General features: G+C 44.9%; 1 protein-coding gene across 1 annotated transcript in view; it reads right to left on the reverse strand.

The window, feature by feature from the left end:
• Positions 1 to 5678: 5678 nt before the first annotated feature.
• TOM1L1 (target of myb1 like 1 membrane trafficking protein) overlaps positions 5679 to 12932 on the reverse strand; it is a 96955-nt gene continuing 89701 nt past the window's right edge. Inside the window, exons 13-16 of the mRNA XM_044297613.1 lie at positions 11466 to 11703; positions 10718 to 10790; positions 9179 to 9249; positions 5679 to 6182 (exon numbers count right to left, since the gene is read on the reverse strand). Of these exons, the coding sequence (XP_044153548.1) occupies positions 9192 to 9249; positions 10718 to 10790; positions 11466 to 11703 (369 nt within the window). The 3' untranslated portion in view covers positions 5679 to 6182; positions 9179 to 9191. The remainder of the gene's footprint in view (positions 6183 to 9178; positions 9250 to 10717; positions 10791 to 11465; positions 11704 to 12932) is intronic.

A 12932-nucleotide genomic window follows, 5' to 3' on the forward strand; every position in this document is an offset into this window, starting at 1 on the left:
GTCCATGAGTTCGGCTACAGGAAAGCATGTATATCGAGAAACACATTCCTCATGCAGTGTTTCCTGTGAAAATGCAGCCGTCCAGCCCTGATGCAGTCTGAATGGATGCGGATCCGCTCAGACTGCATCAGTCTGGCGGCGTTCAGCCTCCGCTCCGCTCGCCTCCGCACGGACAGGCGGACAGCTGAACGCTGCTTGCAGCGTTCGGGTGTCCGCCTGGCCGTGCGGAGGCGTGCGGATCCGTCCAGACTTACAATGTAAGTCAATGGGGACCGATCCGTTTGAAGATGCCACAATATGGCTCAATCTTCAAGCGGATCCGTCCCCTATTGACTTTACATTGAAAGTCTGGACGGATCCGTCCCAGGCTATTTTCACACTTAGCTTTTATATGCCAAAATAATGCAGACGGATCCGTTCTGAACGGAGCCTCCGTCTGCATTATTATGATCGGATCCGTTCAGAACGGATCCGATCAAACGTTAGTGTGAAAGTAGCCTAAAAGTTCTGCATGTCCAACTTTTTAGTGTGGCGATCACTGCCGTGCTGCGCCATAGCTCCACTCCCGCTATAGTCAATGGGGAGTGGCAGTCCGGCGAAATAGCGGCAGGATGGATCCGTCCTGCCGCAAGTGTGAAAGTACCCTAACAGTCCTTACAGGAAAATTCTGGCACCGGCAAGGGAACTAAAATACCAGCCTTGATGGGGAACTACTGGCCGGGTGGCAACCCAAGCCACAGAACAGACATATGATAGTTTTGTTCCGCATCCAATTCCCATTATTGGGGGATTGGATGCGGACCCCTTAATTACAATGGGGCCACAAGAGATGCAGACAGCACACTGTGTGCTGTCTGCATATTTTTCCGCTCCATTGAAACTAAGGGGTCCGCATCCAATGCCCCAATAATGGGAATTGGATGTGTGCAGGTGCCGGATGAAAGTGCTGGTGCCTGCATGTGGAGGGAGCCGTCTCTCACTGCGCCCCTGGGACAGGAGGAAGTGCGCCGGTAAGCTCCTCCTCCTGCACGGTACAGGAGCGCTCTGAAGGATGGCTGGGGTCCGGACAACTGGCGGCTGCGGTCCGTATTTGGACCGCGGTCCGCCAGTTGAGTATCCCTGGCCTAGTGGGACAAAGGGGTTTGTCCAGATTCTTGCAGAAATGATGCCCACACCTGTCCATGGGTTGTGTCTGCTATTACAGCTCACCTTCGTTGAAATAATTGGGGCTAAGCTGCAATACCGCACACAACCTACGTACAAGTGTGGCACTGCTTTTGGAAGTAGGCAGCCATTTATTTTTTTTAAATCTTGGACATACCCTTACTATGTTCTGAGGCCTATATTTGCTGTATGTAGTGGAAAAGCTCTGTGGTTGTATACGTCAGAGGTATCCATAGGGCTCCATTCACCTGATAAGAGGCCAAAGGAGCGTTCTTATTGCGTGTGCGTAACCGTATACCATTTTTCCACTGTATAGTTGATAGCGCTGTTCTAGTCTGAGGCATTCTGCAAAACTACTATGCATTATACGTTTATTTTTTTTACCAATGGGCGATGAATTTCACATTACGGCTTCTCAGTGGCGTATATCGGAAGCCAGGCAGTGCTCCTGATGGAAAGCTCAGACCCCAACAGGTTTGTAAGAAAAAAATCCACGAAAAACACTTATAATTCATGATGTTTTTTTACTAGTTCATCTAACTCCATCAGGAGACAAATCTATGTCAGAAACATTTGTTTTTATTAAAAGGATTGCTCCTTGTATTACTGCCATTGACCACTAGATGGCACTAGAGCATCGCATTGTTTACTGCAGCATCCGGGTAAATTCGCTCCCCGCGTGCTGAAAACATATTCTCTCTGCGTGTAATTCAGTGAAAGGTTAAGAAATTTCCTCCGTCTTCTCCCACATTGTCGTACATTTCCTTAATTGCAAAAGAAAATAAAAAGTACTGCAGATAGGTATTTCCATCTATTACTGTCCGTGCCGATGAACAAGTAAAGGTTTTAATTTAGGAAGGATGTGACTCCCTCCATTGCTGCCGCATTAAAAAAAAAATTGAAATCTATCCTGGTGAGGTTAATTGCGGCAACGCTTCACTAAGTCTAAAATTAAACAGATGAGGAACAGTAAAACTTTCATTTGAAAGTAATCAAATTTTCATTTGAGGACATCTGCTGAATAAAGAGAACGGATCCGAGGAAAATTAGTCCTGTCCATTCGGAAAAAAAAAAAATTCTGATAAATTTACCCGTTAACGCGAAAATTAAAAAATGACTTGGAGAAATTGACTTCTGTGTTGATATAATTATAAGAATGAATTAAAAATCTTTATGGGGTTTAGATCTTGTTTTTTTAGATACAAAGCTCTGCCGTTGCCATAGATTTAAAGTGTAGAGCCTCATGCACACATCTGTGGAGCAGGATTCCTGCTGAGTGCCGCCGCTGTTGTACTGTAGAGCAGCGGCCGCACAAAGCGCACGGCGTCATAGCAACCAATGACACTGTGCGCTCAGCAGGAATCCAGGCCGGTATCTTGCGGTCCGTGTTCCACAGACGTGTGCATGAGGCTTAACGGTCATTTTTTATTTGCTAGTTTATTAGAGCTAGTCTGTCAATGATTGGTAAAAGATCTGTAATTACCTTATAATAACATTAATGTCCCCTGTCCCTTTCCACTGCTCCCTTAACCCTTTGGCTACTGGAGATTTTAGCATTTTAATTTTTCTTCCCTATTTTCCGTGAGCCATAACTTTTTTTTAGATTTCCGGTCACATAGCTGTATGAGGGCCTATGTTTTGCGGGACAAGTTGTACTTTCTAATGCCACCATTAATTATGGCTGACAATGTAGTGGGAAGCGGGAACAAAATTCCAAATGGGGTGGAATTGGAAAAAAATACGCAATCCCTCCATCGTTTTACGGGTTTTGTTCCAACAGCGTTTCGTATACGGCAAAACGGACCCATGCCCTTCATTCTCTGGGTCAGTACGATTCCAACGATACCCCATATGTATAGGTTTTTTATGTGTAAATAGTGTACAAATAAATTTAAACTTTGATAAAATGTTTTTATTTTTTTATATCGCCATATTCTGACCCCCAGAACTTTTTTATACTTATGTCTACTGAGCTTTTTAGAGGCTCATTTTTTGCAGAACAATTTGTACTTTTAATTGATACCATTTTGGAGTATGCGATTACATTGAATAAAAATTTTTGGGGTAAGAGAATCAATGAAAAAATCGCAAATCTGCCATTTTGACCCTTTTTTCCGTTACGTCATTTGCCGTATTGGATTTTTTTTTCTATTTTAATAGTATGGGCATTTTCATTCGCGGTGATATCCATGGTTTTTATATTTTGTTATTTAGGTATTTATTTTTTTATTATACGGAAAGGGGGGTGATTTAAACTTTTATACATTTTGCATTTTTTTATAAATTTTTAATTTTCCTTTATTTTTTGTGATCATTATGTGCCTCATATATGAGCTTATCAAATTTTTAATTTTGGTCTATCAGAATTTTTTTATTAGCTTATTTTGCTTACTTTTGCTAATTTCTTATCCTGGCCTGCCATCTGGTGGTCAAAATAAGAATTGCAGTTTGAATACTGTTAGCCTCATCAGTAAGGGTACTTTCACACTTGCAGCAGAGTGATCTAGATCCGTCAAAACGTATGCCAACTGATGGCATTTGTAAGACGGATCAGGATCCTGATCCGTCTTACAAATGCATTGAAATGCCGGATCCGTCTCTCCGATGTCATTCGGAAAAACGGACCCGGCATTTATTTTTTTCACATTTTCTTCGGTCCGGGATTCAGGCAAGTGTTCCGTTTTTTTTTGGCCGGAGATAAAGACTGAACTGAAGACGTCCTGATGCATCCTGAACGGATTGCTCTCCATTCAGAATACATTAGGGTAAAACTGATCAGTTCTTTTCCGGTATAGAGCCCCTAGGACGGAACTCTATACCGGAAAAGAAAACCACTAGTGTGAAAGTACCCTTTGGCCTCTTTCACACGGGCGTCGCGGGAAAATGCACGATTTTTCCACGCGAGTGCGAAGCGTTTTAATGCGTTTTGCACGCACGTGAGAAAAATCAGCGTGCTTGGTACCCAAACCCGGACTTCTTCACAGAAGTTTGGGTTAGGTGTTGTGTAGATTTTATTATTTTCCCTTATAACATGGTTATAAGGGAAAATAATAGCATTCTTATCACAGAATGCTAAGTAAAATAGGGATGGAGGGGTTAAAAAAATTTTTACAAAAATTTAACTCTCCTCATCCACTTGTTCGCGCAACCCAGCTTCTCTTCTGTCTATGGTGATGGATCATGTGACACACCATGTGATGAGTGCAGTGACATCATCACAGGTCCTTTTCCTCCTGGTCATTTAAGAAGACAGAAGAGAAGCCGGGCTGCACGAACAAGTGGATGAGGTGAGGTAATCTATTATTTCTTTTTTTTAACCCCTCCATCCCCAATTTACTTTATTACTGTATTAAGAATGCTATTATTTTCCCTTATAACCATGTTATAAGGGAAAATAATAATGATCGGGTCCCCGTCCTGATCGTTACCTAGAAACCGTGCGTGAAAATCTCACCACATCCACATTGCTTGCGGATGCTTGCTATTTTCACGCAGTCCCATTCACTTCTATGGGGCCTGCTTTGTGTGAAAAACGCACAATATAGAGCATGCTGCGATTTTAATGCAAAGCACAAGTGATGCGTGAAAATCAACGCTCATGTGCACAGCCCTATAGAAATGAATGGGTCCGGCTCCAGTGCGGGTGCAGTGCGTTCACCTCATGCATTGCACCCGTGCGGAAAACTCGCCCGTGTGAAAGAGGCCTAAGGCTTACAGTATTCAGCGCAACTGCCTATGCTCGGATTGGACACACGGGGCATCGGTAGGAAGCCCCGAAGCGCAAGCTTCCGGGTTTTTGTGCATTTAGGTGCCGTGATCTCACTTGATCACGGCATCTAAAGCATTTAATTATCGCGATCAGCATTATTGCCGGTCACGGTAATTAGCCGCAGGTCCCTGCTGTATGAAACATCAGAGATTTGCCTGCCATGACACCCGCTGCACGTGCGAGCAGGCGTCATGTTTACACATCGCACCAGCACCATACATGTACGACGCTGGTAGCGAAAGGGTTAAAACAGGGTTCCTCAACTCCAGTCGTCAGGGCCCACCTATCGGTCATTTTTTCAGGTTTTCCTTAGTATTGAGAAGCTGATATAATTGGTGTCAGTGCATTAGGACTTACCACAGGTATTCATTCTGTGGGATATTCTGAAATCATGACCGGCAGGTGGGTCTTGAGGACTGGAGTTGAGGAACACTGCCTTAAAGGACCGTTGCTATGGCTTGTCTGTCTCTGGCTAAGAAGACAGGAAGACAGAGGGGCGGTCCTTCACACTGCCTGCCTGCATTAGGCTTCAGAGTGAGGAGGCGTGTCTCTCAGTAATCCAATCTGATTGGCTGGCAGGGAGCTGCTGGCTACAGCAAGTGTGTATGTGAAGTGAGGGAAAGCAGTTTTGGCCTCAGAGAACTGGCAGAGGAACCATCTTGATAAGGTCCTCATATTGTAAATGTTTAAACAGCTGTAACTAAGGGAAAAACTCAAGGAAAACAGTGGTATGTGAAGTAACTAAAGATTGCATAATGCTGCTGCAGCAGTAACATATGCTAAAATAAAAAAAAATTATGAAAACATGACCGTTGCCCTTTAAATAATAATATTCTAGCTACCTGCAGCCACCACTAGAGGAGGCTCAAGAACAAACTATATTAATTATTGGGTTCCATAGGAGCCATATAAAATCTGTCTTTAGTAAGCTCCCCCTAGTGGTAGTCAATTAATTGGGCTGAAAGAGTTCTAAGTGCAACCTCTTAGCACTAGGGGCTAGTGGAAGCAACGTCTTGAGACATGGGTGAGATTTCAGCTTGGATTTCATGTTTACGACCACAGAATTAAACCGCTGCTCTATGCAAACGGTGTTCCAGTCCACCCCACGCCGTCGTCATGATGTCACTTTACAGCCTTGAGAAAGTTTGCCTTCTTCCACCGTAGGTGTTCGTTCCGTTCATCTGACCCATCGGTAAAATCAATTGTTCTTCTACATCCATCTGTCTATCCTCCGAGGCGTGAGAATGACCTGTCACAGAGGGTTAAGGGCAATTAGAAATATACACCCCTCAATCCATTTCTACATATTGTAGAGCTGTGGAAAAAGTATTTGCCCCCTTGTAGGAGTGGCCACTTTTTACTTGTTTGTTGCAACAGTCTCTGCTGCAACCAATGGGACTGCTGTATAATTGGAAACGGGCCAATGCTAAATATGAACCGTAGATTGCGTTTGGCTTCACAATTGTTCTAGGCACTGAGGCCCTTATGCTCCTTTTAGAAGAGCGAGTTCATTGCATTGGACTTGCAGCGTGTGATCCGCAAAAAATATGGATGACGTCCATGTGCATTCTGTATTTTGCGGAACGGAACAGCTGGCCCCTAATAGAACAGTACTATTTTTGTCCGTTATGCGGACAATAATAGGACATGTTCTATTATTTTTGTGGAACGGATATACGGAAACAGAAAGCACACGGAGTAACTTCCTGTTTTTTTGCAGACCCATTGAAATGAATGGTTCCGCATACGGTCCGCAAAAAAAAAAAAAGGGAACGGACACTGAAAGAAAATACGTTTGTGTGCATGAGCCCTGAGTATGCGGCAGCACCCGTCCTGACCTCCAAGAGCTGATGGGGTCACATAACATTATATTGATTTATGATGCTATGTAACCCGTACAGCATTATGTCAGTGTTATCGAATACATTCCAGAACTGTAAGGGTTACATAGAATCATAAGTCGCTATAATGCTATGTGACCCAGTCAGTGCTGGGAGGTCAGGACGGGAGCTGCCGCATATTCGCGCTGCAAGACCTTAGGAGTCCGGCAAATGCAAATAACCCCAGCAACTCCATTCTCATCCTCACTGTGAAGAAAAAACTGCCAATGTCAGCAGCTTTCCCCCACCAAATCCTGCGCATGCGCTACCCTTTCCTTCTGCTGGCAAGCACAGGTGTCTCTTTAGATCTCATCCGCCCCTCGTTAGCGCTGGCCCTGCTGTCTACACAATACCATAACTGAGTTGGAATTACTAGCATCTTTGCAAGCGGTGCCAAGGTCCAAGAATGACAAGTAAGGGCACATGCGCAGGATTTCTGAGCGGTGTGTGGGGTGGGCCGTCAGAATTAATATGTGAATATTTATAAAGCAGGACAGCGGAGTGGGCGTGGATTAAACACTATTTGCATAAAGTGCGCTGACACTTTTCAGGATAATCATGAGGGAATATTAGCCAGCGGGGATATAGAAATTACGTATTTGGAGTCATCATCTTTGACGCTATCAGCCCGTCATTGCAGGTAACATGGTGACAGACGCCCTTTAAGGAAAGTTAAACATGCAAATCATCCAGGCGAAAAAGTAACCACCCCCTTAAATTCACTGGCAACAATTTCAAGCAGACAAATGTTAGCATCGTTTCTGTTCTCTGCACTTTACTTTTTACTATGAGAGATAAGCGGCATCTGAGACATCTGGCATCCACTTATTTCTCTCTGCCTATGGCAATAAGTATAAATGTCCAAGATATCTGAAAAGTGCGGGTTTATGGGGAGTCCGCTGATGACCGCTAACTGAGCTGTATGTGAGCGAGCCAATTTTAAGGAAATAGGGCTCCTAAAGCCTCATTCACGCGTCAGTGTTTTACGGACCGCACACGTCCCCATTCATTGTAATGTGTGTATTCACACATCAGAGTTTTAGCACGGTCCATGGGTCTGTTTTTTTTTTTTTTTTAGCACGGAAGCATGCTCTATTTTGTCCGTGTTCATGGATCCATCACGCCTATTATAGTCTATGGGTCCGTGAAAACCGCGATAGCAACACGAATGCCATCCGTGTTTCATAGATCATTAGGAAGAGATGCTTTGAATAATTATTTTTCAGCTGTGCAGTGTTAGTAACACACAGACAGCAAAGAATGGACACATGGATCCATCACGGACATCTTTACGGATGCATGACTGACCATCTTTTCACTGATTTAAGCACGGACGTGTGAATGAGGCTTAACAGTGTAGGGATGTCAAACTCATGGACCTCCAGCTATTGCAAAACTGCAACTCCCAGCATGCCCTGATAGCTGTAGGCTGTCTGAGCATGATGGAAGTTGTAGTTTTGCGACAGCTGGAGGGCCATGAGTTTGACATACTGTATGTGGTATAGATGGACCAGGCCTATCCTGATGGCTCATCCCTTTAAATGGTCTTTACTACTAACACTGTGGAAACTACAATTCCCAGCATGCTCTATTAATTCCTATGGGAGTTCTTAGAAGAGCAGAGCAAGTATGCATGCTGGGAGTTGTGGTTTCACAACAGCTGGAGTGCCGGAGGTTGCCTACCCCCGCTCTAGCCCCTTAGTTTCCATACTTAGTCCAGGGCTGCTTGTTGGGAGCCACTGATCGACTCTAAGGTGCCATAGGGGGAACTCACTGTCAATATAGAAGTTATTGCATTAAATTCCCAGAACTGTGCTCATTGCCACCGATGTCTGATCAGCGGTGGTCCAGCGCCCTCAACAATCAGCTCTTCTGTAGTAGTTCTGGCACCACATAGTGGATGGAGCTGGTTAGTGCAGCGCTGTTCCCATTCACCTCCATGGTCCGTCCACTACACAACACACCAACTTATGGGGCCAGAGCTACTGCAGAGCAGCCGATTGGCGGGGGTACAGGATATCTGACCCCAGCAGATCAGATATTGATGGCCTATCCTGAGGATCGACCATCAAAATCTAAGTTCTGGAAAAGCCTTTTAATGAGCTCCCCCTAGTGGTGAAAAGATGCAGAATGAATTTTCCATTTCACTCTATCGCTGTGCTGCAGGGTTGGGCACCAGGTACAAGCTACAAGGTCAGTTCCTTATGTATCCCAAGGATGTGACTACAGAAATTATTCCCAGGAGGGAATCAAACTGAACTCACGTGTAGAGTCAGAGACATTTGTTTGCTGCCTGAATACATACGGACTGGTGATAGGTATTTTTGAGGGATAAGCCCTTTAAAAAAAATAAAAGGGCTATTACCCCACACAGAGCACTAGCAAGAACTATTCTTCGATTTCCATGATGTGATATCAATTTCTTCATAGATAGCCCTAAAAGACAGAAAACACATTATTAGCACCCTGGTCAGTAACCTACAGGGCGTATATACCTAAAATAATCAAAATAGTAAACGTTACCATTAAAGGAAGCCTGTCAGCAGTTCTGACTATGCTGAACTGTTGACAGCACTAGGTAGGGGCTGGGGAGAGCAGTATAAATGTACCTTTTTGCTGAGCTTTTCTCATCAGGAGTGGTGTGTATATGAAGTTTTATTCTGCCAGGTTCTGCTCCTGCCATTACACTGGAGGCAAAGCTTTACTGTAAAGTGATGTCTGCACTAAGCTTCTGCACAGCCCCGCTCCTCTGCTCTGATGTAGCATCAGATGTAGCATCCAACCAGGAGATCACTAGAGCTGTCACTCAGAATTTATTTTTACCGCTATTTCAGGGAAAATCGCTTTGCTACCACGAAGCACGAGGAAATTCGGCTTCGCGGCAAATCAAATTTTCACTGAAATTCGGATCGAAATCCACTTTGTGGCCTTCAGTCAAACAGTAATTACAATAGTAGGCTACACTATTTGATCGAACAAAAAACAGTGCACGGTATATGTTTACTACTATGCGGTCCTCTGGGCGACATATGCCAGTGTATTTCTATGCAGTGGCATTTGTTGGAGACTTCTGTTGGATGTGTACCTCGGGAAATCCTCCTGACATATACAGTACAGGAGCTTTACATGTGGAGGACACGTGGTACTGTTATCCGTATAGGAAAGGGTTCTTTATAGCAAGAGTGCTCCAGCACAACTGATGAGAATCTCGGATCTGCGCGGGTCATATCTGTATAATTACAACTATATTAGGAAGAAAATTAGTGTTGACCCCACAAGGACAGATGAGATCCCCGAGTTAGTCTTTGTGAAGGTGTGCATACATATTAGATGAGTGTTGGCCAAACCCAACGATTTGATGAAACCAGCTGCTGTGTATGGGGGTATCCCTCCTACTTTCCTAATCAACCCTATTAAACCAGGAACACTTCCTGGTAGGATTGATCCTGCTGATTAAAATGATACCTGTCTTGTGGAAATCGGCTGCAGCGTTCCCGAGAAAAGAGACTTTGATTCCTTATGCGGAGTAAGGCTTCAGGGCCCCGAGGAGGCGGGGCCTATCCCCTCTGCGCTCCTCAGCTTTCCAGTGCTGGCCACACCCCTTGCTATACAGAAGCCCTAATCTGCATAAAGAATAAAAGTACTTTTTTTCAGGAATACCACAACCCATTTTCACAAGATATGTATCATTTTAATCAGCAGGATCAACCCCAGCAGATAATATACCTGGTGTAATATATTTTATCCTGCTGAAAGGTGCCCTTCAAAAGAAATATATACTTCTTAGATAAGTCAGATGATAGTCTTGGTATTTTACACCTTCTCTGGTAAAGATATTATATAAATCACATGAAATGACAGTGATGGACGACGTTTGCAGTAGGTATTGTGCAGCAGTACTTACTCCGTCTTGTTACTGTCAGCGAGCGGATCAAACTCTAAGAGCTCGTAGTAGTTTGGCAATGGCGTGCAGGTGTCTGAAATATACATTGACATGGAGAATCTGAATGAAAAATGTAGATTTGTGTATTTGGGAGAATTTAAAGGGGTCATCCCACCAAATTTATTTCTTGCCTATCCACAAGACAGGCAATAAATATTGAATTGGGGGGGGGTCGGACCACTGGGACCCCTGTGATCCTGGGAACATAAGGTCCCTGAGTCCCCTCTCTGCATGAAGCAATAGTGTCCATCACTCCATTCACTTCTAGGTGAATGCAATATTGATCAGATCGGTGGGGGTCCTACTCCTGGCACCCCCACTGTTTGAAAGGGCTGAAGCACACTTGGCCTCCTGACAGTATGCCAAGCACAGCGCCATCCTTGTATAGTGGCCATGTTTGGTATTGCAGCCCAGCCCCATCCACTTGAATGGGACTGAGCTGCACATAGGCCATGTGACTAATGAATTTGACGTCATCGGCCTAGACAGAGGCTGCAGTGCTCACCACAGTGCCACAGCCTCTTCAAACAGCTGGTCAGTGGGAATAACTAGGGCAGCGGCACTGGATCTTCTAGGAAAGCAATGCTTCCGTTATTATTGTGGCCCATTTCCCAGCATTGTCCGTTTTCTTGCTGAAGCTGGACAACCCCTTTAATACCCACAACAGGATTTGAATGGACATTGACCCAAGGTGCTTTGTAGCTGGTACCTGAAGGTCTCTTGGCGGGTTCCTTTGGTAATGGCGCAACTGTGGGACTTAGAGTCGGGACTGCTGGTAATAGAGATGAGTTTGTTTCCGCAGGTAAAGGAGGCGTTGATAAGGGAACTGTGGGCAAGAGCGGAGCTGGATGCTGGGCAAACGGGAAAAAAGGTGTCGAAGCCGGAACCCTTGGGAAGAACGGGGCTGCAGTCTGTACTGCAGGAGGGAACGGAGGACGATACGCAGCCTGTGCAAGGAAGAAACATAAAATGTATTGATGTTCTTGATGTTGACATCCATTCACAGAATACAGGCTGCCACCCACAGCTGGCTCACGATGGCTGCCTGTAAGGCCACATAAACTCTAGTACTCTGTTCAGGCAGAGGAACAGAGTACCGAAGCGTACCGTGTCAGCATAGCCAGAAACGGCAGTGCACCGCCAGATCCTCATTGACTATAATAGGATCTGACGGTGATCCGGCCACTTTCCGGTATAACTGCCGGCTTTGGCTGGACGAAACGTTGCACATGCAGGATTTTTTTTTTGTCCAGCTAAAAGCCGGAATTTATGTAAGAATGCGGCCAGATCCCTGTCGGACTCATCATAGTCAAAGTTGCGGCCATGTCTGGCTATGCCAGATATGGTAAATTCCGGTACTCTGATTCTCTGCAGGAACAGAGGTACCGGAGTTTATGCCGCACATGTGAACACCGTCTAAGATCACTATCGGAACTGCTTCAGGTTTCTAAAGTAGATAAAAAGATTATATTAGAGAAACCCTATTCTGTAATAGGTGACCGTCACGTGGGGCTTCACTTTCAAGGAGTTGTTCAGCCGTTAATGTGTCTGCAAAAAAAAAAACGGATGCAACATAGACGTCATCCTTATTTTGCGAATCCGTGATTTGAGGACCTCACAATACATACGGTTGTGTGCACGAGGCCGAAGTGATAAATTACCTTACTGGTTCCCCACCAAAGTCCTCTGTTGGTCTCTACTTTCTGGTCCCTCTTGACACCGATGAAATGTCCCGTCAGCCAATCACGGGCTGAGCTGGCTCACTAGGAAGCCAGTGGTGGGGATCGGTAACGAGAGGTTTGACTTTATTATTTTTAAGAATATAACTGCCTGGACAACCCCTTTGAGAGCAACCAGGGTTTTCACTACTTCACCGTCAATAGAAGTAAGTGTCTCAGCGGCGTTAATAGCCAGGGGGACCTTCAGCTGTTTGGTGCCATTATATGGGTACCGCATGGTGGTATTATTTTGTGGCTAGATGGCAGTCTCTGATTGTGTTGTGGCGTGTTCTCTTTTACTATTGGGTACATATGTTATTACTAGCCTGGGCTGTGTTTTGCTTTTCTCCCGCTCCCCCATCCTCCATAAAGGGATGTTTGCTCAGGTGTCTCTGCCGACCTTGGCTGCTCTGTGTTTCGCAGTACATTGCATGCTGCAGACTTCCTTTCACAGTGAA

The sequence above is a fragment of the Bufo gargarizans genome, chromosome 6, assembly GCF_014858855.1.
Source record: "Bufo gargarizans isolate SCDJY-AF-19 chromosome 6, ASM1485885v1, whole genome shotgun sequence".
NCBI lineage: Eukaryota > Metazoa > Chordata > Amphibia > Anura > Bufonidae > Bufo > Bufo gargarizans.